Source organism: Diorhabda sublineata, chromosome 8 (assembly GCF_026230105.1).
Source record: "Diorhabda sublineata isolate icDioSubl1.1 chromosome 8, icDioSubl1.1, whole genome shotgun sequence".
Taxonomy (NCBI): domain Eukaryota; kingdom Metazoa; phylum Arthropoda; class Insecta; order Coleoptera; family Chrysomelidae; genus Diorhabda; species Diorhabda sublineata.
In genome coordinates this window covers 9,179,365-9,207,138 of record NC_079481.1, presented here as the reverse complement: position 1 = coordinate 9,207,138, position 27,774 = coordinate 9,179,365, and the positions used below count along the sequence as shown (strand labels likewise).

The following is a 27,774-nucleotide window of genomic DNA, read 5'->3' as shown; positions in this document are numbered from 1 at the left end:
TCCCGCATATCGAATTCGCTCGTTATATTGACATTAATAAGTTGTAAATTTTGGAACCGTTCGTGATATTCATACTGAACACATTGCTTACACTACCACTACACTGACACATTGCGTACACTACCACTACACTAACACTCACCAAGTTATCGAAACCCGCATCAGTGTAGTGTAGTGTAAACGGTATGTTCAGTATTGACATGAAAATGATGTTTGTGATCTATGGCAAAAGTAACCTCAAACCTACAAGCATCTCTTCGTTGTTATGAAAAACAATTTTACATGCCGATAAAATAAACAAAATTAGATACTTTTTCGATTTTTTATCACAATACTACTTTTACGTGTACATTGATTTAATTGAAATTTTTTAACTTTATTAATTAAGGGAATAAACCAGGTACGCTACTGATTTATATTTTATAATTTGGTTAACAAAAACTTATGATCCTTGGTATATTGTTATTTGAACTTTCTTTCAGATTGAAAGGATTTTTAAGCTTAGACGTGGATGTATCATACTTGGAAGTAAATCAATGCGAAACAATAAGAAATCAACAAGTGAATAATGAAATTAGCATCTTCCACGGATCTCATAAATGTCACAATTTTAGTACAAAGGTAATCGATTATTTTGAAAATTTTGTCGCGTTCTTTATAATTATAAAGTGCTATAAAAAAGTTAGGCTAGAAATTCAAAAATCATATAAAAGTATACTAGTAATTGAACCAATATGTTAAAAAGAATTAACCAAATTTAATTTCAATTGTAGTTACTTGTTATTTTAAAGGTATGATTTTTCCACATACTTCATTTATCAGCGTTTTTATTTTATTTATTCTGATAACATTTAGTAATTTTTTTGCGCATCATTCAAAAATTCAAGACTATCCTTTGTTCTAATCCATTAATTACTCCTGGAATTAAATCTCGTTCAGTACGGAAATTAAGTTGGGCGGAAATTAGAAATTCTTATCTCCTTTGGGAGATTTGCCCCCAGCTCTTTTGTGTTAATGAAGAGAGAGCTGTTCATAGTTAACACTAGATTACCTTCTTTAAAACCGCATTAGTCACATTATGTCAAAGCATGGTAAAGTCCCTAGGGTTAGTTATAGCATTTTTTTTATTCACAGTGTATCTACAGATCAAATCTTAATCAAGAAACTTGGACTAGGGGAAAGTATCATTGTGTTTGCAGATCAGGATTTTATTCCGAATACCACCAAGGCATTTTTAATGGAACATTAGTTGAAAGTGAGTATATTTCAAATATTTTTTGTATGTACTCATGTACATATGAATGTATGTGTATGAGTATGTATCATCATTTTCATGAAAATTTCAATTTAAAGTTTTCAAATTAGGGGTACATATTGTTTTTGTATTGATCTTTCAGTTGCGTGGTCCGAATATTTAAAAACTGGCAGTAAATCGTGGGAATTGATATTCCAGTGTAAAAAATGTGCTCCAGGATGTCTTTTTTGTCAAGATCCTTCACCCTGCTTAGCTACATATCATTGGCCATTCAGGTAAATAAATTAAAAATTAACTAAATACAGACTCGAAAAGGAAAATAAGATATTCAAACTAAGTTTTTGTCATACTAGAAAATGAATCTGGAGGAAATTGGGGGAGTATACTAATTGATTTTCCACTTTACAGGATCACTCTTCTAACATTCTCGATAATCTGTGTGATTTGTACTATAATATTAATCCTGTATATGTACAAACACCGAAAACTAAAAGTTTTCAAAGTCGCCAGCCCTATATTTCTCAGCATAACTTTATTGGGATGTGCCACAATGTACTTAGAGGTAAGTAACCCCACACAATTTAATTCACATCCCCTAACTGTACAAAAAACATTTTTCTTTACAGATGGCAGCTATTTTCCCAATTTTGGATCAATATTCTTGCATAGCTACAAAATGGTCAAGACATTTGGGTTTTTGCGTCACATACACCGCACTTTTGATGAAAACTTGGAGGTATGTATAAATTGATGTCAAATAAACAGCTGTGCTCAAATTTTTCCTGTTTTTTTTTTTTTAGAGTATCTCTAACTTACCGAGTAAAATCCGCTCATAAAGTGAAATTGACTGATAAACAACTATTGCAATGGATGGTACCAATCATCTTGGTAATGCTGATATATCTAGGTACCTGGACAGTATCAGATACTCCAAACACCGAAGAAATCGTCGATAACGCCGGTTTAAGATTCAAGCAGTGTTTATACAATTGGTGGGATCACAGTTTGGCTATTGGTAAGATTATTTTACCCCAAATAAACTCTGTTTTGTTTGATTATTTTTACTTTTTAGGTGAAGTATTATTCTTAGCTTGGGGCATAAGGGTATGCTACAATGTTAGGAATGCAGAATCTTTATACAACGAGGCCAGATTAATTAGTTACGCTATATACAATATCGCCATTGTTAATATAATGATGATTGCGTTTCAGTGAGTACTTATATTCGTTTAAATAACTTAAAACTTATATTTTTTTTTTATTACTAAATGATTTTTATTTGATTTTCTTATTATTTAATTACATTTTTAGTAGTTTCAAAGAGAGACTCAAACTATTTTGTTTACTTTTTCAGTTTATTCATCTTTCCAAGGGCCGGTCCTGACATTAAATATTTACTTGGTTTCATACGGACACAACTTTCTACAAGTACCACCATAGCATTGGTTTTTGGCCCAAAGGTAAGTTACCATATAATTTTTTTCATATTTCATTCTACAGGGGGGTATAGGAAGATAAAAAAATGATTTTGTGATTATGACTAATAATTGATTACTAATGTTGCAGATTATAAGGGTTCTTCGTGGTCAGGGTGATCAATGGGACAACAGAGCGAGATCGCGTGGAGTAACAGCTTCTTTTTCATTAAATGGAATTGGTCTTGTACCAGAAGAAGCACCAGATCTGTTTCAAGAAAACGAAGAACTTAAAGTGAGTTTTTTCTTTTTTTTTTATTGGAGGGTTCATATTTTCCTAATTTATTTTATCTTTTCCACAGGAAGAAATACAAAAATTGGCTGCTCAAATCGAGTTTATGAAAATCATTCATATGGAAAGCAACAACCGGCACGTGAAACCGAAAAGCGGGGGTTATTTTTCCATTCAAAACACCACCAGTTTAATTCATAGTCCTTTGACGAAAACAGGTCTAAATCAACCGACTAAACCACCGGATGAAATGTGACAACACCTTAAGGCTACGTACGGCCTTAGAGATGTAACGGAATCAGCGCACTACCTCAAAGAATACGTAACAGGCGTCGATTGGCTCAAAACGAGTTTTAAAGCTAAAACAAAATGCTCAGAAGAGGCAGAAGTTGTTCCTTTGTAAATATAGTAATATGTAAGAAAACAGTAATATTCAATTCAACTTCCCACATTTTATAATAATCGGTCAATTAAGAACCTCAATTATATTGAAATTATAAAAAATTTGGTACAAACGTAAAAATATTGTTTTACTAAAAATAAAATTGTTTACAATATTTTTTAAACAAGTGACATTTTTTATGAATAAATGCTATCTATTTGGTACATGGTGATGTATTGAAAACCAAAGTCAAACTAATGATTTTATAACAATAAAACGTCTCCCTTTTTAATTTGAACAATGTAAATAGAAAATTACTATAAAAAATTCTCAACATTTTTTTAAATTTACTTGATCTCTATGAAAAATGACTGATTTTTATATAGTGAATAATATTAGAGAGTATGTGCTTCAAATTGTGTGATATCAAATAATTTTAAAATAACAAGATTGATAAAATTGGTGTAATCTTCAAGTTTATTCAACAAAAATATTCAATCTCTCACATGATTTCTATTAATAATTTTTTTTTAAATTAGTGACAATATGTCATTCGGAAGGAACTTGAAGAATCAATTAAAAAATCTCGATGTCAATATGTGTTGAATATATATAACAATTATATCTTAGATTTAATGTATAAATTTATATATTTTTCAAATTAGACTGCCAAAGAAGAGTAAACTAATTCTTAATTTGAGAATATTAAAATTATTCAGGGGCTCCAGGAGTACAATAAACTTTTTGAAATACCATATTTTTCTTGCAGCTATTATAAGATGGTCAATCAATATTTTAAACTTTTCCTTCAGCATTCCAAGATGAGCATATTCTAAACTACAGATGGAGTTTGTACTAGTTTCAAATAAAATATGATAAGTTTACTTTACTTTGTTAGTTGAAAATAGTGTGCCATTGTCGATATGTTCTAGAAAAACATGTTTGTGATAGATATTATATTCGGTACAAAATGTAGTCGATGAAATACGACAATACATATTTTTTAAATGTATAAATTTTTATTTTGGAAATATTAATATAGATACGTATTAAATTGTTGTTATGTCTAAGTATTAATTATTTTTTTATTTTATGGAGAAAAATATATAACATATTGCGGAAGAAAATAACTTTTCCTATGTTTTTAACTTTTTTGTTATGTATACAAATTTTCAGTAGCAAAATTATATAAGAATTGTTTTCTCTTTTCACTCTGTACATTCGAGTAATACTGTTAATATCTATAAATGTTTTATATTTATATTGTTTTGTATATATATATATATATATATATATACAATATATATATATATATATATATTACACATTGAAGAAAAAAGATATATATTCCTATGAAAAATGTTGAATAAATGTGTTTACAAAAAAATAAACAATCTTTAATATCGTCCCACCTGATATCATTACCATGTAGATGCTATTTTCTGTCGCCGAAGAAAAAAAACATGAAACGTTAATAACTTTATAAATAATTATATACATATTAATTAGGTATTAATAAATCGCCCTATGAGAATACTCTCCTGTTTTTTTATCCTAACTGGTTTGAAAAGGTTGGGGTGAAGAATTGAAAAATATGAACCGTCGAAAGGTTTGTTCCAACCTGCTAGTCGGGACCGTTCTTAATGCTTGACTAAATAGTACCTAAGTAAGTTGGTTTTAGGCGATAGCGGGTGGGTAATATTCAACACAAACCATCCTTTTTGGAGTTGGGGGTATTATATGCTAAGCATAAAGATTTAATTTTTAAGAAAATATTGAAATCGCTATCGCCTTACTTAGGGAGATACCAATTTTGATGAAGAGTACGAGTCTTAACTGGTATTGACTCAAGTATTAATACGAAATGCTGCGTAGCTTACCCCATCTATCGAAAATTGAAAACTCTGACTTAATAACTATCTATGATCACATATTTAACGAAATTTTTTGAATTGAAGGATATTGCGTGTTGAAAAATAGTTTGTCAATCAATTTTTGAGAAAAGATTAAATATCCCCCATTTATTTGAAGAGTTACCATGTTTGATGTAGAGTAACGAGGTTAAGTGGTTAGGTTAGGTTAAGAGCTCTATGAATTAATAACTGTCTATAACTTTGATGCTTTGTTATAGAAAACTGACCTATGACATTTATTATATAGGATTGTCTCTTACAAAAACAAAAACATTTTTATAGTAAATTTTCTTTTCTTAATATTTATAACATAATTTACAAATTATAAACATACAAATCATATAGTGTGGGGAGACTGAATGGATTAGAATTTATTATTTCAGTCAATCTACAATAATTATAGAAAATCCTGAAACTCATCAAATTCAAATTATAAATTGACTTTCTTAATGGATGAGATTTCTACCTGATGATAGGATGTAGAAAGTTTAGAAAACCAAATGTTATTCTTATTTTACATTTATTATAAACATGTGTTACTTCATTATTTAGATACCTATTTATGACATTCTACTATAACCATAATTATATATTTTTATAGTTTCTTACACTCGCATTACTTCTTTATAAAATTTCAATTTTTCTTTCAAATCTACTACACAAATATGATAATTATGGCTAAAGTAAAATGTCATAGCAGATATATAATTAATGAGATTACTATATTGAACATTAAATCCTAATTATATACATAGATTATATAACAAAGTAATAGTATATATTATAATAAATGTAAAATGATCTTTATCTTTATTTCAAATACTATAATTTTAAATTAACATTGTTGGTTTACTAAGATCTACCTAATTTTAAGAAATATGTCACTTACTGTCACCAGGTAGGAATTACATTTACACATTGAGGAAATTCAATTTATAATTAAAATTTGACATATTCCATTATTCTTTATAATTATGTTCGCTAGGTACCTCAAAAACAATAAATTTAATCTATTCGGTTTCCCACACTTACATATATAAAAAGTATAAACAATTAATGAACCTGTAATTTAAAAGAAAAAAAATAATATGTAGACACAAATGGATGAAGTTGTACCAACCTTTCAAAGACAGTTTTCATAAAAAACAGGTTTTCCATTGAATAGATACAAGATACATTACTAAAATATGAATAAAACCATGTAGTGATTGATAAACAAAAAAAAAGCCATAAAAATTCAATCTTGTCTGGAAATTTTCAAATTTTATCAATTTTCATCCAACTATTATAGATAAGAATCTTTTATACTTTAAAAAATGTTTACAATCTTTACAAAAAAAAACAAACAATATCTATCGCACACTTGAAATTTTTCAGTTCAATTTAACATTGTTTGGATCAAAAGGTCCTCTAAATGGTGAACCAGTGGCATCCCAAGATTTCTTCAGAGTGTCATGAAGTTTCAATTCTTCAGAAGTCGGTAATCCTAGTCGTTTTCTTTCTTGATTCCACTTTAATTCTTCAATTTTCGCTTGTTCTTCTTCAGACAGATCTTCATAAGGTCTGGAACAGTCTATTTTTGATATGTCTAATTCAGTTTCTCCTTTCACTAAACAAGTCCACCATTTTTCTCGACATTTCTCCAAATGTATTTGTAATTTTTGTCCATCTAAAGACCAGACAGTATCGTTAGCTTTACATTTTTCACAAAGCTCACCTTTTAGCAAATAATCTTCATTTTTTGACTGTACTGATATACTAGTCGGTAGTATACTAACCATCAAATGTTTCCTATTGATATTTTGCGGTACCTTCACTGTAACATCTACTTCCTTTATTGTTTGCGACCAACAATAATTATTAAAGATACCTCCATTGTAATAATCAGATTTTGTAAAAGTAAGCTCTGTCGATTCTTCTGTAGTCGTAGATGTAACTTCATCTATATCTATAGAGCTTTCTGCAACAACTTCCTCTTTAGATACGGGTATATCGTTTGAAGTATATTTCTTGTCTGGCTTGAATTTTAAAAACGTATGCCTCACTAATTTTTCCGCAAGTCCATCTGGTAAACCAATACTAGCATGTTCATCTTTTGCGATATGATAAAAATCTGTTCTAAAAATTAAATATATATGTATAAATTTATTAATAATAAATATAATATTAGGATATACTTATCTTACCTTCTTTGTAAAAATCCAAATATATTATCCAAAAAATTGGGCAGGGTTCTGCATTCTTTCAGCATTTCGAATAGTATATTATCAAAATTTTTACCAGACATTTCGTTATTATATATAATATACTAACAATTTATTTATTAAACGTCAAACTCGGCCATTATTCATCTTCTTTTTTTTCCCTCTCTATGGCCTCTACTGCTTTTCTTCGTTTTTCTCGTAAATGACAATTGTGATGACTTTCGAATCGCGCTGAAAGAGACGTTCAGTTTTATAAACAAATTTCATAGCACGACTCGGTATAATTGTCTATGAAATTTATTGAATTATGAAAAATTGTTATAATCTAATAAATAAATAGTGAAATTGCTTTTTAGTATTTTATATAAGAGTTGATTAAAACTCTACATAAATTAATTGAGTGGAATTATTTCATGGAATTTTAGCAGTCTTAAAAACCTACGAGTGCTTTTAAGCAATAAGTATATACTTGATAAACTATTAGATAAAAGTTCATCGGGTCAATTCCATTGAGAATACGAAGAAATTTTTAATAAAATGCAAGTAAAAAAATACATTTTTCTCCTAATTGTAGCATCCATTAAAGTGAATTGTTCAGATCCTGAAGAAGAACAAGGAGTGAAATATGCAAACAAATGTGAAGGTAAAATTCTTATGAATTGCACAATTTATATACTGATATACACGTTTTCTTTAGTTTGTAAGATATTAGCTATAGAACTAGAATCCAGGTTAGAGGAAACTGGTAAAACCAGTGAGGTTATAGAAACAGGATATTCTGTAGATGATGTAAAACCGAAAAAGAAAAAGGAGTACAAGAAATCAGAGCTCAGACTTGTAGAATCCTTAGAAGGCGTTTGCGATAGAATATTGGAATACAATATACATAAGGAACGAGAAGATAGTACAAGATTTGCAAAAGGTATGAGCCAAACATTTCAAACTTTACACGGATTGGTAGATAAAGGTGTCAAAGTCGAGCTTGGAATACCTTATGAACTTTGGGATAAACCTAGTGCGGAAATAACCAAATTAAAGACCCAGGTAAATATTTATGAGAATTGACGATTTTTAAATAAATTCCTCATTTTTTTTAGTGTGAAACCCTACTAGAAGAAAACGAGAGCGATATCGAAGACTGGTATTTCAACTATCAAGGAAAAGAATCATTAAAAAAATTTTTATGTGCAGACAGAGCGCTCAAAAATCAAGACTCCAAATGTTTAACAGAGAATTTGAAAGGTGAACCAAGTGAAAAAAAGAAACCAAAGAAAAAAGTAACTATAGAAGAAAATAAGGAAGAATTGTAACATTATTGTCTTTTTTGTAATTTTTTTAATCTATAAATGCTAAAACCTTGAAATAAATGTTTGAAATTTCATTTAAAAACAATTCAATTTCTTTACCATTCAAATATCAAAAGAAATTATGGAAAATAAATTATATTCAAACAATATATTATATATAACATACTAGAAATTTAATCGTTTATTAATACAACTACATAAAGTTTTACGCTTGTTTCGAAGCTGCTTCTTTTTCTCTCTCTGCTTTAGTTTTTCTTATATGTTTAGCCTTCCCTCTCAATGCCCGCATTCTGTCCATCTCATCTTGAAAATCGGCGTGTTCGTCTCTATACAAACCGTAGTATCTCAACTTCATCATCAATTTACCGATTTCTATGTGTCTGGGATAATAGGCATGAACTTCTTTTCTTAGATGAATAGGTTCGTCACTGAATAATTTTACCACTTTCATAGATTTAGCGTTCGTAGGTCGAACTACCTCACCAAATATTCTGTTGCTGAGTCTATTCATACGTCTAGCGTATTCTGTAGTTTGTTTGATTAAATCCGTGTATTTTGCGTATTTACTCATTTCTATTTACTAGTTTGAAAAATTAATCGATGAAAAAAGTAAGGTTAATGCGTTTGACATTTCTTCTTCTTATTTAACTAAACGGTTTGTGTCATAAGAATTTCCAGCTATTCAATTTCACAAACGCAATAATATTAAACATAAATCAAATAAAAAAGAAGAGTTAAGTATTATTAATTTTATGCTATTAGGTTAGAAAGTATAAAATCAAAACGTTATTTATGATTAGAATATGAATCCAAATTTATTGAGTTTTGGCTTCAATTTTAAAAAGGCGATAAGAAAAATTAATAGGCTTTACAAAAATATTAATCATTATGGCACTAGTAAAGAGATTAAAAACGTACCGATCGAAAAAATGAGAAATATTGGCATTTTAGCCCATATCGATGCCGGAAAAACTACGACGACTGAAAGAATGTTATTTTTGGCTGGTTTAATTCAAAATATGGGAGAAGTTCATAGAGGTAATACGGTAACTGATTATATGGAACAAGAACGCGAAAGGGGAATCACGATAAGATCGGCAGCAGTTACATTTTATTGGAAGAAACATCAATTTAATCTTATCGATACTCCGGGACATATAGACTTTACTATGGAAGTAGAACAGACTCTTAACGTGTTAGACGGAGCTGTAGTAGTGTTGGACGGTACTGCAGGTGTAGAAGCACAAACTTTAACAGTTTGGAGACAAGCGGATAAAAATCAAATACCTAGAATTATTTACGTGAATAAGATGGATAGAATGAACGCAGATATTCACCTTTCATGCGAAACTATCGAAAATAAATTGCAAATTCCTTATTTATTACTTCAATTACCTGTTATAGAAGAAAAAAAGTTTATAGGTATAATAGATGTGTTAACTATGGAACTCATTACTTACGGAAAGCTGAATGATAAGTTCGTTAAAAAAACTCAATTAACAGAAGAAAATGTTTACTTCGAAGACGCCAAATTAGCCAGATCAAAATTAGTGGACAAGTTATGTAATTATGATGATCAATTAGCAGATCAGGTTATATCAATAGATTCTTTAGATAACGTATTGACGGCGGATATAATTAAATCTTTGAGAACCGTGACGAAAAATCAGGCCGCAGTTCCAGTTTTATTAGGAAGTTCTTATAAAAACGTCGGCGTTCAAAATTTAATGGACGCCGTCGTTCTATATCTACCTACGCCAAACGATTCAAATAGAATATTCAATTCATTCGAGGACAATTTATGTGCCAGAGCTTTTAAAGTGTTACACGATCAACAAAAAGGACCGTTAATATTTCTAAGGATATACAACGGAAATTTGAAAAAAGGACAAAAGATATACAGCTTCAAACAGGATTGTTCCGAACAGATTGGTAGATTATACTTAGCGTACGCGGACGATTACGAAGAAGTAGATTCAATCACCACTGGAAATATAGCTGTGGTAACTGGAGTTAAAAAAATAATGTCCGGTGATCTGATAACGAATTCCAGTACAGCCGGTCAAAAAGCTAAAAATAATATCCTCAAAAAAAATAAAAACATCGAAAAAGATATTGACAAAATATTGGGAATAGGAGTATCAATTCCGGATCCGGTATTTTTTAGATCTATCGAGCCTACGAGTGCAAGTTATCAGGCATTATTAGAACAAGCTTTAAACGAATTACAACGGGAAGATCCCAGTCTCAGGGTAAGTTTTAATGAAGAAACTGGACAAACCGTACTCGGTGGTATGGGAGAATTACATCTGGATATCATAAAAGACAGATTATTAAAAGAATATAAATTGGAAGTGGATTTAGGTCCGCTTCAGATAGCTTATAAAGAAACTCCGATACAAAAATTAACCGATACTTTAACTGTAGAAACTAAAATAGGTTCCAGTAAACAATTTATAACAACAAAATTAACGGTACAACCCATAGATATATCTAAATCTTCGAAAGAGATATTAAAATTAGATAAAAGTCCGGAATACGCGAGCAATATCGCTAGTATATTTCCCAAACATTTAGTCGCTGTAAGACAAGGCGTAGATGTGGGATTGGCGCGAGGACCTAAGATATGTTGTCCGGTCGTTAACGTCCAAGTGATCCTACATTATTTAGAAGTAGGTAAAGGTACTTCGGAAACGATGATATCGGCTACAGTTACACATTTAATTCAAAAAATATTGAAAGAAGTCGATACCAAAATATTAGAACCTATAATGGATTTGGAAATTATTTCACCAGAAGAACACGTTTCTGTTATCATAGCTGATTTATCTAGGAGAAGAGCCAACGTTTACAACATAGGAATTAGGGGTAATTCTAAAGTAATTTTATCCAAAACTCCATTATCTGAATTATTAGGATATTCTACCATATTGAGGACATTATCATCTGGTACTGCTACGTTTACCATGCAATATTCAGATTGTGAAAAATTGTCTTCGGAATTAGAAGCTATCGCTATTAAAAGTGTTCGGGGGTTCTGAAGTCAAATTAGTGTTTGATTATTTAAATTTCTATCTGTGATAAATGAATTTAATAAAAATTATTTGTTTTCTCAAAGAATATTATTCGTTTGAATCTAAAAAAACCAATAATATTTTCAGTTTATATTTTTAATTTTTGGGTCATATTTAACGAGATTTATTAATAAAGATCAATTATTATAAAGGAAAATAAAGACAATGGTGCAAAATTGAAAGTGAAAAGAAATACTTAACAGATGTTTTATCCAAATCAATTTAACATGAAATATGAACACATAAGAAAAAAAATTAAGAAATAATACCATATTATCATACTAATTGATATTTATATAAATATCACATAGAAATATCGTAAATAATTATAATTTTGTAATAAATATGATAATTTAAACTCAATTATAGTATTTTGTACCCACTTTTTAGTTCATATTAGGAAATTATTTATTAAACTGTAAAACACATCTAATCAATTATATATTATGATTTAATAAAATTCTTAAGCCTTTTTATTTATTCACGGGTATATACATATAAAAATAATATACGAAATAAATTCCTCAACTTTTTTATATATTTTTACTGATAAATGTTCTTAAAATTAAGTCTCTTATAATTATTAATAGATTTTTAACAAGAAATATATTGATAAAGATTAAAAGAAGGTTGAAATATAGAAAATAGTGTAGAAATTAATTTAGAGACTAGAAATTATAACCATTACCATTTATCGGCAAAAACATAAAAAAAGTAACGAAATTGAAGAAAATGAATATATAAATAGAGTTTTGAAAAATTCACGTACGCTTTTAAAAAATAACAGTAAAATTAAATTTGAAATAGTGAATAATAATATTTACCCAATGATCATAAAGTAAATGACGTTTATACTGTCGGTACGATATAGGAACTCAGGTCAAATAGGAAAATACGTTTTTAATTATGTACCCATTAATAAAGATCACAAACCAACACACACTTTACCAATAATTAACACAAATTTAAAAAAAAAATGAGAACAGTCATTTTAACTGCCATTTGCAAAATTTGACAGTACTTACACAATAACAGTGATGTACGATTGTCTAAACGACGTTCAAATATTACAGTAACAGTTATAAATACGAGAACCGGTGACATTTTTGAGGTCTACTTTTAGAGACCCTGATAACGTAGAGGGCTCAACTAAATAAGGGGGTTCACAAAACGCTTTTAATCTGTAAAAAAACTTGATTCTATTTTAATTTTTTTCGGTAGTTTCCCGATAGGCAAAAATAATCGTTATATTAACGAATCAATTTGAGGGTGGCAACATACCCTCAACATACATTTTATTATTGATTCAAACTTCATTTTTAGAATGTTATTTCAATTGTATATAACCATTAATAGATATCTGGTAGAACGAATTCAACATCTCGTATTCCTGATATTTGTTACATAATAATTCATTATATTTTTTATATTTATTAAATATAACTAAATAATTAAAAGTTAGGGACGTTTTGCCATTTTTATAGAACCGTCCAAATAATATGTCAATGTTATAACCATAATTATTGGACTACTGAAAAGAAAGTTACCCTTAACTAAATGCCCCTCTTTTTACTAATTGAGAGCGTTTTTTTCCACCCTCTTGAAACTTCGATAAAGGTGTATGGAATAAATTCCAACGGTTACCAGGGCATGTCAATAAGTACAAAATTAATTTATTTATTTTATTTCGTCAAGAAAACAGTTATTCATAAAATTTTCTAATATCAATCAGATGTTGATCTGAAGCGTTTTGTTTTTAATTTCAATAGATACCTTCCCAAAAAATATAACCCCAAATAAATTATCGGTACGCAATGGTAAACGCAATTATAATAATTTAAAATTTTTCGAATTTCTAATAACACAAATGCTACGCTCTGATAAGAGAACATTTGCATCTTCAGAAAAACCATTATTAACTTTGCGATCTGCAAAGACTGAAACAAAAAATAAAAAAAAAATGTTGCTGGAATGTTTCAAATTTCAAGATTTTACTATAAAAAAAAACTCACCAATCCTTCTGAGCCTTCTAATAACAATTTAACCCAAATATCTTCGTAGACTAAAGCAAAAGGTACTGTGGCTATACAGAAGTAATAACCAGAGTAAACGCCGTGCCATACCGCTGATATCAACATGGTAAAATGAGTTCGGTATTTTTTATAAGGAAAATTTCTAAAATTATCAAATAAATTTTGTGATCATGGTGGTGAATGGGGAGGTTTTATTTACCTATAAATATACATTGCTAACCAATATTGGACTGTGATATTCCAATGTTTCATAGCTTCTCGCATCGTTGGTACACAATCTGATTCATAAGGATTAATAGATTGGATGGTTTCATATGAATATTTCGTTTCTTTCAAGATTTGAGGATCTGTTCTGGAATAAAATCCAAAATAAGACAAAAAAGAATTAATTTTACAAAGAGAAATAAATCGAAAAGATATGGAAGCATAACAATGAAATGAATGTTGCTGATTTGGGACAATTTTTCTAATAAATAATGCCTGACAAGGTGAATTTAAATAATTCCTATAAACGATGAATGAATTTTGATAATTTAGGTAACAATCAATAGTATACGATAAGAGTTTGATAAAGCTTACATTTCCTTAAGTTGTTTGAAATGTTGTGTAGGACCGTGACCTGATTTAGGATTTGTAAATTGCGGATAAACCCCCATACCTCCAATTACACAAACAATTTCAGTCAAAATCAATCCAAAATATATCCTGGATCTGAGTATCAAAAAAGTTGGCCAGATGTACCAATATCTATATAAAAAGGATCTGTTTAAAAATTCTTCTGTATTGATGTACTAAAATTTATCAAAAAAAATCGAAATTTAAGATATTTAAATGATATATAAAGAATAAAACTTACGTCTACAGGCCAATAATTACTTGTTAATAAATGAAGAGAAACTAACAATGGGACCCAATATAATTTTTTCTTAACAGCTGGTAAATAATTATCGTACTGTTGATAAGGTTTATGTAAATGATCAAAGTATGTGACATAACGAAAATAAGGGCCTAAAAAACTTATAATGCAAATTTAAAACTAGATAACGTAAATAGTTACTTACCTGTTAATACCCCACAATAATTAAAGGCGTAACATATAATATCCGAAAATTGTACAGAAATTTGCGATCTTTCATCTTCCAACTGTTGTTCTTCAGTTTTAAAAGATTCGTCCTGTTTTTTCATAGCTTCTAAAGATTTGTTAACTTCAAAAGCTAAACCGACGAGTTTTAAAACTAACATCATTTCAACGAGATTTGTGTGTCCCGGTGCATAAGAAATTCCAAAATAAGCGGTCGATCGAAAGAAAAATAAGTATAGAAAGGAAAAGACGAAAGAGTATATGTGACATTTTCTAAAAAACAACCAAAATTTAAGTATAAACAATTGGATAATATTTTGAATATTTTACCTTTTATTAGCATATAGTATGATATATGAATTTACTAATGCGGTTATTAGAACATGTAAAACATGAATACCGGATACTACAACGACAATGGAGAATCCTACTAATGCACCAACTAATTTCTTATATTCTGGGTTAGTAATTTTGCGATAAAACAAACCAAATCCCATTGAAAATATCAATAAGGACAAGTAAATTACATCGTCACTGTTCATCTTGAATGTTAAATAGTTTTAAATTGAAATAATTACTTTTATAAGTGATCATAATACACAACAAATCAAAGTTTTCCACCGGAAATATTTCTACAAATTGTTTTGACATATGACGTTGTACAATTTTATAGGTTAAGCTTTTAAGCCTAAATATATATCGATGATAGTGACGTCAAACTGTAATTTTGAGTTTCGTACAAAGCCCCCCTTTTCTATAATCTGAAAAAGATAATATAGTAAACAAAATATTATCCTATTTCGTATATATATATCCTCACTTTTCTATTATCCTTGTATAAAATTAGATATCGAATAAAATTTAACGATTTTAAATTCGTCGCTAGAGGTGATAATGTAGCTGTAAGTTGAATAAATAATCTATATAAACTTTGAAGTATAAACATTGAGGTTATAAAATATTTGTTGGTTTTTGTATTATAAATTAATTATAGATTTTTTTGATTTTTTTAAAATAGGGACCAGCGATTTTTACGGTTTCTTTCTAGCCATAAAATGAGTTCCAAAGAGAAAAGTATAGGAGAAACCATCAAAAGCTATTTCAAGCGAAATAAAGGTTCTCAATCAAGTAAATATTTATTGCGATAATAAATAATCTACAAATTTAATTTCGTAGGTAATTTTACTAACCGTAGTGAAGTTTTATGTATTAGCGAAGAATTACTTAAAGATATAGGAAAAGATTCTCCGATAAATACGAGATTACGTTTACTTAAAGAATATAGTTCAAAAGTAGCTGAAAGTAAATTAGAAAACGTTAGTATTTATAATGATATTAAATTTTGTCAAACTAGACTATTCATTCAAATAATTGTAGACTGCAGTCGAAAAATTATGGAAAGCCATAGAGGATTTGTTCAGTATAGATTACCCAACTGAAGTTCGTCATTCGGCTTTTCACTTTTTGCAATCACTGGTGAAGGGTCAGTTGAATTTAAACGAAATTATGAGAGCAATTTTTTATCAGTTTATCACCCAGCATAACATACCAGAAGACACAGGACAAAGATTCGACTTACTCAACATCCTAACGTTAAACGGTGTAAGTGTATTACATTTCGAGGAAAAAGTCGGAAAATTTCTACTCGATTGGGTACCAGACATAAGCAAAGCTGGTAAAACTGAAGATTATCTGAGTATGTTGGATAATCTAGTAAGATACAATGCTGCTTATTTAGACGATGTAGTCATAGCCGGTTTTATACAGTAAGTAATATTCTGATCATCTCATTTTTTCTTGACACGTATTTTTGTAGCCACATTTGTGTATTCTGCTGTAGTAACAATACTAGAACCGTGCAATTATGTTTACAATTAATGTCTTCAATAGTCGCTTATGGTAATATGCCACCGGATTCCTTGCCCAAATTCATAGCTGCCCTTTGTAGAACAGTAAACTGTGAAGAATATTGCATGTCGAGTTGGACGGTAAAAATAATTAAATTTTGATGAAAAACTAAGTTTTATGTTTAATTTCAAATATTTTCAGGTAATTAAAAAGTTATTGGGTACTCACATGGGACATTCCGCTTTATATACCATGTGTAAGATTCTACAAGATCCAGATCTTAAGCATGATACTGATCTGTTGAGAGGAGCTGTATTTTATATTCACATGGCACTTTGGAGTTCTACTCCTTTAACAAACTTACATTGTCCACCGAGCTCTGTACTTCCATCATTTTTTAGGGTATTGATTCAATTTTTTTAGTGAAATTGTATTAAAAAAAAAATTAATTTTATTCTAGGCCGTGAAATGTAATCAGGCGGCGGTCGCGTACGAAGTTATCCTAGGTTTACAACAATTAATCGTTAGTCGTGGTGCGGATTTACAAGATCCCGCTTGGTCGATACTATTACAAATAATTTCTTACATAATTTCAAATATAGGTAATATTTATTAAGTAACCCACCCCGCTGTGTAATTAATATCATTGATTTTTTTTTCAGATCTCTCGGCTACCAATTCTCTGAATAAACTGATAATTGTTCATTTACACGAAACTCTCGATGCCATCGAGAGATTGATGAAACTCGATAGTTATAATGGTTCTGAGAAGGAGTTTTATGATATTATAGAGCAATTTTCCACCGAAAGACCAGAACAATCCGTATTGGGACTTATTGGATACCATTCGCAAAATATCGTACCTACGGAACATCTGTGGTTGACAAATTTGTACAATTTGTTGCACAAATATTTCAGGTGCGAAATTAGGAGGAATGTTAAATTGAAAGTTTTGGAAGCTTTATCAGATGTCATTCGATTAAACAGGTACGTATTTAAGAGATTGTTTTTTTTTTTTATTATTACTATCTATTTGTTTTTTATTTACACGTAATTCATTTTGAAGAGGTAATTTTGAAGGTTGAATCAATTGACATATAAATTAATTACATTACAGGGTGATAAAAAAACCAGGTATTACATGGACCAATAATTATTATTAAAGCAATAATATTAAACTGTGGATTAAATAAAATGATTACATGGAAAGATAGATTTCTATCTATATGTGTTGTGACCAAGTGACCAAAGTTCATAAAAATGAAGTTAGAAAGTAATCAAGTGGCAGTTTACAGTTTTCTATAAAAAAAAGTTCTTGGAATTGATTATAAAAGGGGATGCAAATGGATATAGGAACAGAATAGGTGGTCATACACTGTTTTTTGAAACAGGATGTGTATGGGAACTGAACAAGTGGGAATTTCCAAAGCATATTAAACCAGATTTATATAGTGGAAGGAACAATTGGAAATTTCATTTTTCTGTGCAGAAACAGTTAATAAAATTGCTGTAGAGAGTGATATAACAGATTTTTGCAAAAAAAGCCTACAGAAAGTTTTTGGGGAGAGTACAATACAAAGTAAATACAAATGGATATGGGAAAGGCATAGATGGTTTACCTATAAATGGAAGTTTATGAGAATTAATTTGGGAAGTGAACAAAATAGTAATGCGAATGGCTATGGGAAGTAGACAAGTAAGAATGTCCAGTTTTTTTGCCAAAAAAGGTTCATAAAAATGGATATGGGAAGTGGAAAGTTGGAAACTTCCAATCTTCTACAAAATCAAGTTCATGTAAATTGTTTTTTGTAAGGAAAAGCTCGTATAAATGGATATGGAACAAAAACTGGTGGTAAATCAAAGGTTTTTGAAATAGAAAGTTAATTATTATAAATGATTTGAGGTTATTTTTTTTTGAATTGGCACCGAAATGACTTTTGCATTGATGATATTCATTTTTTTTTTAGGAGACAGTATGACGACGAACTTATCGATCGAATTGTTGTACCACACATGACGAATATCGTTCAATGTAATGATATCGTTGTCAGATCATCAGTCGCCAATTTGTTAATAGATCTTTGTCTCGAATGCGAAGCAAGGAAATGTTCCGATATCTTAGATATATTAGAAAAGGTAATAGAAAATTATTCCTTTTTTTTTTTCATGAAATAAATTCAATATATCAACGCGTTTGTAGATGTTGTTACGCCCTTACGATCCCCATTTAAACGAAGGTACCGAAAACGATTTCTCCGATATAAAATGCGTTATAGAAGGACTGATAAAAATTTTCATAACCATAATACACAAATTACCATCTTCCCATGCCGTTAAAATTTACGAAATGTTGGTCAAATTTTTGGAATTGCATTATGACAAACCTAAATTATTCGAAAATTGCAACGGTATCAGAAAAATGGTGAGTCGATATTTTTTTTACCATGATTCGTTAGGTTATATCTCAATTTTTGTTTTTTTACAAGATTTTCGGATTCTTTTTGAAAATAAGAGCCGACGCTTTGTACCATTTGGGTTACCAGGACGATAAAACCATCAAGTACAGTCCGTACATTTGTGTCGTTTATAAAAATAGCGAAAGGTTCAATTTGGGTTCTCCGGTACCTCAATCCCCAGCTCCGGTACAAAGATTACCCGTTATAGTAACGTACGTATCGTTGAGGAGAGCCTTCAAGATATTCGTCACTTGTTTGAAATTAGAAAGAGGTAAATTAAAAGCGAATTTCATAAGTATAATAATTAATTTTATTATTATTTTTTTTTCTTCTAGATTGGGAAGTATTAAGTTTAGTACTCACCGAAATGACAAAATGTTTACAAAATAAATCGCTCATCTTATCAAGAAACGGTAATACCGAATTGGAACCGTTCGTAGAAGTTTTGTGTTCGATGGTAAAATAATTTAAGAATAATCAAAAATATTATTTATATGTATATGTTTTATTTTTTATAGATAACTGAAAAAATTTATAACGTTCCCGAATCTCTTAACGTAAAAGTATCCAGACAAGATTTTAACGCCACCATACTCCCGTTGATAATAAATTTGGTTTCGTATAACAATTTCATGGATCAAATTCACCATCAAAAAATAATCAGGAGTCTTGTTAAATGTTCTCATACGATCGGTCCTAGAAGTTCCAAGCATTCCATAACTGCTTTGACGATTTGTATACTAGAAATGAGGGAGGCGATGGTGAAGATGTTACCAGAGGTGTTGCTCAATTTATCCAAAATATCTGCCACCATACACATATCGATTCCGGTATTGGAATTTTTGTCGAGTAAGTACCCCTATCCCATGTACTAGATCCATCTAGATTATCCGATTTATATTTTTTAGCTTTGGCGCAAGTTCCCAGGGTTTATTCGAATTTCGTTGCCGATCAATATATGTCTGTGTTTGCGATATCGCTTCCTTACACCAACGCCTTCAGATACGACCATTACACGGTCTCTTTAGCCCATCACGTGATAGCTGTTTGGTTCTTGAAATGTCGATTGTCGTTGCGAAGAGATTTTGTTAAATTCATCACCAAGGTATTTAAATAAAAATGGTTTAATTAAAAAAATAATGAAATCGGGGTTATTTTTTAGGGTCTACAAACTCACGTATTGGATCCCCTCCAACAACACCGACCGGGTCTGTTCGATCAGAATTTGGGGGAAATAAATAACCAAGAATTGAATCAGGATAGTTCGGATCGCAAAAGGAGTTCCAGTCTTACCGAACAAGGTTCCAGAAAGAGATCGGCTACTGTTTCTTCCGGTCAATCTATAAATTTGTTGAAACCCCCCGGTAGGAATCTTGTAACTAAAGAATATTATGAAGAACTTACGGAAACTTGTCTCGATCTTATGGCCAGATATTCGTATTCTCCCTGTAGCGCTTTACCTACGAGGTAAGATCAGTTTTTGTCAATCTTATGTAAAAGGTGGGTAAATTTCGATCATTTGATTTTCTCTTGGCTTCAAAAATCCCCAGAAAATGCTGCAAAAACAGTTTTTTACGTTTCAATTATTTTTTTCTTAGTCTAAAATATCTCTCAAATGGACAGGTGAAAAATATATACCGAACACACTGTTTGCACTATCACTACACCAACACTTGATGTAGTGGTAGTGTGAACAGTGTGTTCATCATAAGCATCACTAACGTTTCCAGAAATTCCAATTTAGGTGAAAAATACTGTTGGAATGGTATCAAATTTAGACAAAAATCAGGATTTATAAAACAATTTTCAATAAAAAAAAGTGAATTGTGAATTTTTCTTTTTTTTAATTTTCTCTTACTGTTTTATTTAAGATAGAAATAATAAGTTGCAACAATTTTTGAAAAAAAAATCATACATTTTTAAGTGAGAAATTAATAAGGATATAAAAAGGCGTTTTTGCATTTTTCTCGTTAAGATTTGAAAAGTTTTTTGTACCATTCGCATCTACATTTGAACTTGATAGCTTTCTCTTGAAGATTTGATACTAGAGGTGTTTTTTTTTTTGATCGTATAAACTTCCTAAATCAAAAATTTGAATTTGTTCTATTTTTGACTATTTTTTTTTCTTCTCATCGACTATTATAATTCCAATATTTGTTCAGGTTACCCGTTGGGGAATTTCTAATGAGTGGAGGACAGACCATGTCCTGGTTAGTTGGCAATAAAATAATAACGGTCACTACCAGCGGTTGTTCGACCAAGATACTCAAAAATGGTTTGTGCGATAAATGTTGGAACATGTGCAGTAACCAAAACGACAGTAGAAGAACCAAATCGAGTCGTAGCGGCAGTAACGATATGGAGGACGTAAGGGATAAATCGAATACTTCACCCGCCGAAGACAATAAGAAAATAAGCGAAAAATTAGAAAGAGTCTCCTCTAAATTACGACAATTCGCCACGAATCTGAGACAAGAAAAAGAAACTTGCAACTGTTGGTGTTCCGGTTGGGCTGAAATTTATATTAGAAGACCTACCGGTAAATTATAATCATCAAAAATAATTATTTTTTTTTCGACTAATGAATAAATATATATTTATATAAAAAAATAAATTTCAGGTGACATGTCTTGGGTGATGAGGATCGAAAATAACGTGACCTTCACGCACGCCATCTACGATTTTCCTTTAAACGACGTTTCGACGTTATTCAGGCCATCGTTGACGCCCGCCGAAACGAATCCGCATTCTAAACCCCCGTTAGGCAGACAAGTATCCGAAGAAGATAATAACGAAGAAGTAGCCTCCGGATCGAACGTTAGTTCGCAAGAATCCCCACGACGGACACCGTCGAGGCAAAATTCGAGGGACAGCGTCGACGATGACGCCGATACAATTTACGACGACAACGGCAGATCTAGAAATCCAGTTCGCCGATCGAATTCCAGTCCGGAGATGTCTGCTAGTTGGAAAAATCCTTTTCTACATCAAAAACCCGACGAAGACTCGAAAAGTTCCGAAGACGAGGTCGGAAAGAAAACTAAAGGTTATTCGAAAGATATGAGGGTGAGTTGTGAAGCGATACCGGAAGAAATCGCCGGTTCGGGTACGACGCCTCCTTCCAACGATCCCGTACAACAAGCCTCGAAATCGGATCAATCTCAATCGAAATACGCGACGACTTCTACATTGCATCCGACCCTTCTCAGTTGCCACAGTTATCCCGGATCGTCTCCTCCTAATGAAAATATTCCTTCAAAACCGTATCAGACTGTACCTCCAACGCCCAACGTTACTACTTTTAGCGCACAACAACCGGAATTTACGAAGAGACCTACAAATTTACCGAGTTTGTCCAATTTGGTACCTCTAAGTGGTAAACCTCCGCAAAGTCCTACACAAACGTCGCCTAGATTCAGTAGACATGCACTGGGAAAAGACGGCGGTAAGTAACATAAAAGGTCATAAGAACAGTTAGGTTTCATTTTTGTAACCTAAGAAATAATATGGTGATGGTGTTGATATCGAACAATGAACATTTTTGTTCTCCTTGTATATTCAGGTCGAGAAATACAGAAGAGCTCGTCGTCTTCGACTATAGAAAAAAATAGCGCTTTGAATTGGGCCAGGGAAAGAGCAAGAGAACGCAAAAATAGCGGAAGTGTCGAACGATTGACCACAGCAGATCCCAATCTGACCCAAAAACGGGATAGAGTCTACACGATATCGACGAGTAGTCCGGCAACAAGGTCGTCTCGCGATCTCCTCCAAGAAGAAAAGAAAAAACAAAAGGAACCGCCAAAAAATGGCATCAATCCCAGTTTCGTATTTTTGCAATTATTTCACCTACCGAACTTTTCCAGCAACAACGAAAGACCGATGCTGATAGAAAATAATGATGTAGTTCAAAGGGCCGTCAAGGTACAAATAGAAAATGAAATAATTTTCGAATAAAAAAATCAAAAATTTCGATTTCCATAGGTTTTGGATAGTATCCCACCATATGAGGTTCACAAAATCGGTGTTATTTACGTCAGAGACGGGCAGACGAATTCGGAGCCGGATATACTAAAAAATCGTTTCGGATCCTTGAGATATGTTGAGTTTTTACAGCAACTCGGAGAACTAGTGAGGTTAGAAGACGTCGATCCTCAGGTACGTATGTGATCCAACTTAGCTTTTACTATTTTTTAAATTTCTTTTTATTTTCAGATTTTCTACCTAGGCGGTATTGATAAACGTGGTAACGACGGAAAATTCGCTTACGTCTGGCAGGACGACGTAATAAGGGTTATGTTTTACGTGGCAACTATAATGCCCAACAAAAAATCCGATCCTACTTGTAACAATAAAAAGATGCACATTGGAAACGCCTTCGTTACCATAGTTTACAACGAGAGCGGCGAGGATTTTAATATGAACGTCCTTAAGGTACAAAATAAATTTTTTAAACAAAAAAGTTATGAAAAAATATAATTGATTATGTAAAAGTGTATAAAAATAAAACTTTCGATGCAAAAATTGTCCAGAAAGAATTAAAAACTGAAATTCTAAAAACAAATAAGAATGAAAGAAGAAAATTAGTTTCATTTTGTCAAATATATGTTTCTTTTTTTTCTAGGGACAATTTACATTTGCATGTATAATAATCCAACCGTTAGACCACGGTATCAACAGAGTAATGGTGAAAGTGAAAAAAGAACTTTCATACTTGGTGACGCCTGGTGATCCAAAATTGATATCAGATCGAAACGTCGGCATCTTGGCGAGGCAATTGGCGATCCATTCGAATGTAAGTTGAGTTGATATTATAATAAAAAGAGAAAAAAAGCACGCCAGTTAATCTTTATCTTTTCAGATGGCATCATTAGTTACTAAATCTTTACTAAGCAAGTCCTGCAAAAATGTGGATGAATCGTCGGCATCTAGTTGGTTGGAGAGATTGAGGAAAATTAAATTGATTCGTGAAAAAGTGGAATCTGATCTAAAGAAAGCAAAAGAGGAAAAGAGTAGAAAGGAAGGAAAAGAAGCAAAGGAAAGTAAAGACGTGAATGAAAAGGACGATAATACCGAATCTTGTAGAGCAGTTAAAAATTTTGCTGAAGATTTTACAGATTATACATAATTTTGGACTGATTAATATTCATTTTAATTTGTGTTTGTCTTTTACATGTTAACTTTTTATTGTTTTTTTTTTATTGATAATTATCCAAGTATACCTTTTACATAAAATGTAAGTGGACGTAAACCCTTACTGTAACTAGTTACTGTAGAAATTTTATTTTCAATTATATATTTGCACCAATAAATGTAAAAATAATAGTATTTTATTTTGATTTCTCACCCCGTATATAACATTCCTATCTTCATGATATAGGTAAAAAAACGTATTTTCAAGAACTTCACACCAAGCAAAAATTTCGAAGTAACTTTTTTGTACAGTAGTTCTCCCAGCAAACAAAAAGTTGAAAAGTAATTTTTTGTACAGTTCTTGTCAATAAATTTGTTGAATTATTCAAGCAAGCTTTAATTTAACTTTATCTCCATTTTATTCACAATACTATTGTAGTAATAAACATTCAAAAACTGGCACAACCACAACTTGAACTTTTACAATTGATTGACAGATGACATAGTCACAATATTTGTGTCGATAGGGAGTCTTTCGCGACACGCATATGAAATATATTAGCGTTTCTATAACGGCGTGATTTTGGTCATTTAAAAATGAAGATTTATTTTCAACCAATTTTTGAATACAAATTCTTTTACGACAAATAAAAATTTATTTGTGTTAGAATTGCTTGTTGTATTCTTTGTTCTATTCCGAAATATTCAATAATTTTAAATACTGAAAAAACAGGTTCATTTATAATATAAAAAATTTTGCATTCTATTATAATTTCAGTATTTTATTTTGAAGGTTGAATTGTCAATTTTTTATATATGATGATGATTTTCATTACGTTTATATCTCGCAAAGTACAACACAAAATTTTATCATTTTTTTTTATGTAATTATTGTTTATTGAACATTCATTACCCAAATTTGATAATGAAACTTCAAATATTGGAAAAAAATTCGTGAAAACGTAAAAAAAATTATTGCATGTTTCCTCTACAGCAGCAAATTATGGATTCTACAAAAAAATTGTTCAAATTAAATTTTTTTTAAATGTTGGGTTGTACCGATCGGCAATATACAGATTTTATGTAGGCTTCAGAGTCTTAGTTATAAATCCAACGATTAATACATCATAATGTGGAACAATATAATAAAGAGAAAAATTACATACATTGTTTGGAGATTAACTTAAAATCAGTTACATCTAAGTTAAAACGGCGAAGCTACCGCCACCTGTGGGAGTAGTCCAGTACGTTACTTTTCGAATTATACGTCAAATGTCACCATTTATTTATTTTTAGTCTATTATTTATTATTTTTTTTAAATCCTGGAAAACAAATGCAATATTGTCCCAAATTTTTAATTATAGAGAACATAAAATATATATCCCGTATTCATAACTTTTGATTTTTATATTCAAAATTTCGTATTAAAACTTGAATATTTTTATGTATATAAAGATTATATTTTCAAAAGTTTCTCATTATAATTTTTTTATTTCATTACATTGTACACAATATAAATAAGTTTTAAATAAAGTTTTTATCCTACTTTACTTCAAAAGTGTGAATTAGAATTGTCTTATAATTATTTTTTCTCAACTTCTCCGTACGTGGATGGAAAGTATTAACCAACGCGGGCTCAAGACTAGTTGGTAATATAAATTATACATTATGTGGAGTAATCAGGACAGGTGAGAAACCTATTCTTATTTTTTTACAGGAGTTTCCGATAGTACATTATTTAAAATTGGATCAAAATGCTCCAACAATGAAGGTAATGAAATTTCTTGCTTAATTTTTAAACCGCAATCAGTTTGAACATGTCTGGGATATCTAATAGGAGTTTATTTACAGTTTTCGTAGAAAATGGGGTAGGTCTTGATCATGTTGAAATGGATAACCCAATTTTTAATATCCAAGAAGGTGTAGAGCTAAAACTGGACATAACATCTATTAAATGAGCTAATTCTGCTTTTTTCACTTATTTATAATTTTAATTAGTTTTTTTTATAAGTAGTTATTTAGATATTAATTTTTTTTATTGTGTAACAGAATATGAATCGAGACATTTAAAGTTGTTTTCAGAAATATTGATGTATGTAAATGCTTGTATATTAAATTACACCTTCGGTTTTTGTGTTATAGGGGATTATAAGAAAGTTGTATCGACTAATAGTATATTATTTTGTGGAAGTACAATAAATGAATTAATATTCTAATACATTTGGAAAAAATGATATCTGGTGTTACATGAGGCTGTATTGTGTATAAATAGTACCCGAAAACCATCTATTTTGTAAACGCAGATGACACAATGTCAAATTGATTTTGTATTTTCGATAACTAACCAGAATTGAGTCTTCCAAAATAAATTATCAAGTAAAAAACACTGCACAACAAAATTTGAACTTTAGTAAGTGGAAGAAATTATTTATTAACTAAGTTTCATTATTAATATAGGTTTTTCTGTCGAATTCAACTCTCGTATAGTTATTCTAAATCAACAGTAATTGACTAATATCTTTCGGTTCCATTTGTGCTAATAGTGTTTTTATAGAAACTTTTTCTAGCTTGTTCGATATCTTTCCAATAACTGAATCTTTTATTAACTTCCTGATTTGAGGTTCAACAAAAATGTTTGTGTCACTTTTATTACAGAATTTTACTTTTAAATACAAAAATCAGCTCCCATTATGATCCACTGTATCGACAAAATTTTTAATTAGACCTAATTGTGTGCCATGATATCACAATTTCACTCCAAGTGCTTTAATTCCCCTCAAAACTGAATCCAACCATTTTTTTTGGTCTCCCCCTCCTTGTACATGTTTTTCCTTCTTCAATAACCCTTTTCACAAATCTATTTCCCAGTTTGGACTTTTATGTACCTCGTTATTGATGGGTACATATACTGATACTTCAGTTCTTCTTGTGTAAAGTCCTCCATTTGTTTCTATTTCATAGTTACTGAAGCATTGCAACAACGAATTAATTTTTCTGGGCAGTTAAAACGATAGAATGTACTTGATTAACCGACTCCAAAATCGACTAGCAATGTTCTGGTACCAGTATTTTGGGATACACATGGTATAATAATTTAAAAAGGTGAAAAACCATAATTATTATGTAGCACCATTTGAAGAAAAATGAAATGATGACAACATTGCATCCATTGAGATTTGAATTGTTTCCACATCTCCAGAACTTACCCACAGTGATTTGTTTCTAGTCTCGAACCTCAAAACTTTTGCTCCACTGAAGAGATTATCGTCTAAACTGCATTTTTGAAACTAAAATGTCAAAATTTTTTTATACAAGTCTAAGAATTTTTCCTGCTAAATTGAATGAAGGACTTTTTGATTATTTTATGTTTGACAATCTATTTC

At 30.5% G+C, this 27,774-nt stretch overlaps 7 protein-coding genes across 11 annotated transcripts in view; 4 read left to right on the top strand and 3 right to left on the bottom strand.

The window, feature by feature from the left end:
• LOC130447970 (probable G-protein coupled receptor CG31760) overlaps positions 1 to 4,569 on the top strand; it is a 76,031-nt gene extending 71,462 nt beyond the window's left edge. For all 5 annotated transcript variants that reach the window (XM_056785055.1, XM_056785057.1, XM_056785058.1 and 2 more), the window contains 10 exons: positions 483 to 621; positions 1,135 to 1,255; positions 1,398 to 1,530; positions 1,664 to 1,817; positions 1,882 to 1,991; positions 2,056 to 2,270; positions 2,328 to 2,466; positions 2,610 to 2,715; positions 2,822 to 2,965; positions 3,033 to 4,569. In XM_056785055.1, the coding sequence (XP_056641033.1) occupies positions 483 to 621; positions 1,135 to 1,255; positions 1,398 to 1,530; positions 1,664 to 1,817; positions 1,882 to 1,991; positions 2,056 to 2,270; positions 2,328 to 2,466; positions 2,610 to 2,715; positions 2,822 to 2,965; positions 3,033 to 3,218 (1,447 nt within the window). In that variant the 3' untranslated portion in view covers positions 3,219 to 4,569. The remainder of the gene's footprint in view (positions 1 to 482; positions 622 to 1,134; positions 1,256 to 1,397; positions 1,531 to 1,663; positions 1,818 to 1,881; positions 1,992 to 2,055; positions 2,271 to 2,327; positions 2,467 to 2,609; positions 2,716 to 2,821; positions 2,966 to 3,032) is intronic.
• Positions 4,570 to 5,530: 961 nt separating this feature from the next.
• On the bottom strand, positions 5,531 to 13,396 carry LOC130448148 (nudC domain-containing protein 3). The gene is made up of 3 exons (XM_056785383.1): positions 12,667 to 13,396; positions 7,444 to 7,692; positions 5,531 to 7,375 (listed from the first exon to the last, which is right to left on the bottom strand). Exons 2-3 carry the CDS (start codon positions 7,542 to 7,544, stop codon positions 6,631 to 6,633), a joined length of 846 nt encoding a protein of 281 aa, XP_056641361.1. The 5' UTR covers positions 7,545 to 7,692; positions 12,667 to 13,396; the 3' UTR covers positions 5,531 to 6,630.
• On the top strand, positions 7,671 to 8,787 carry LOC130448149 (protein canopy homolog 3). The gene is made up of 3 exons (XM_056785385.1): positions 7,671 to 8,104; positions 8,159 to 8,505; positions 8,559 to 8,787. The coding sequence occupies exons 1-3, from the start codon at positions 7,999 to 8,001 to the stop codon at positions 8,769 to 8,771; spliced, it is 666 nt and encodes a 221-aa protein (XP_056641363.1). The 5' UTR covers positions 7,671 to 7,998; the 3' UTR covers positions 8,772 to 8,787.
• On the bottom strand, positions 8,920 to 9,508 carry LOC130448150 (28S ribosomal protein S33, mitochondrial). Its single transcript, XM_056785386.1, has one exon. The coding sequence runs from the start codon at positions 9,337 to 9,339 to the stop codon at positions 8,974 to 8,976; it is 366 nt and encodes a 121-aa protein (XP_056641364.1). The 5' UTR covers positions 9,340 to 9,508; the 3' UTR covers positions 8,920 to 8,973.
• Positions 9,572 to 12,082, top strand: LOC130448146 (ribosome-releasing factor 2, mitochondrial). The gene has a single exon (XM_056785381.1). It carries the CDS (start codon positions 9,572 to 9,574, stop codon positions 11,807 to 11,809), a length of 2,238 nt encoding a protein of 745 aa, XP_056641359.1. The 3' UTR covers positions 11,810 to 12,082.
• Positions 13,397 to 13,510: 114 nt separating the features above from the next.
• Positions 13,511 to 15,834, bottom strand: LOC130448147 (lysophospholipid acyltransferase 7). Its single transcript, XM_056785382.1, has 7 exons — positions 15,287 to 15,834; positions 14,937 to 15,229; positions 14,732 to 14,883; positions 14,455 to 14,666; positions 14,075 to 14,227; positions 13,855 to 14,017; positions 13,511 to 13,779 (listed from the first exon to the last, which is right to left on the bottom strand). Exons 1-7 carry the CDS (start codon positions 15,496 to 15,498, stop codon positions 13,567 to 13,569), a joined length of 1,398 nt encoding a protein of 465 aa, XP_056641360.1. The 5' UTR covers positions 15,499 to 15,834; the 3' UTR covers positions 13,511 to 13,566.
• A 6-nt stretch (positions 15,835 to 15,840) lies between these two features.
• LOC130448144 (tuberin) lies at positions 15,841 to 24,593 on the top strand. The gene is made up of 21 exons (XM_056785380.1): positions 15,841 to 16,072; positions 16,133 to 16,272; positions 16,334 to 16,722; positions 16,773 to 16,944; positions 17,006 to 17,206; positions 17,265 to 17,406; positions 17,467 to 17,791; positions 18,772 to 18,940; positions 19,005 to 19,226; positions 19,291 to 19,531; positions 19,596 to 19,717; positions 19,779 to 20,109; positions 20,169 to 20,365; positions 20,423 to 20,727; positions 21,423 to 21,799; positions 21,881 to 22,705; positions 22,823 to 23,181; positions 23,242 to 23,415; positions 23,473 to 23,691; positions 23,882 to 24,052; positions 24,119 to 24,593. The coding sequence occupies exons 1-21, from the start codon at positions 16,012 to 16,014 to the stop codon at positions 24,383 to 24,385; spliced, it is 5,409 nt and encodes a 1,802-aa protein (XP_056641358.1). The 5' UTR covers positions 15,841 to 16,011; the 3' UTR covers positions 24,386 to 24,593.
• The last annotated feature ends 3,181 nt before the right edge of the window (positions 24,594 to 27,774 follow it).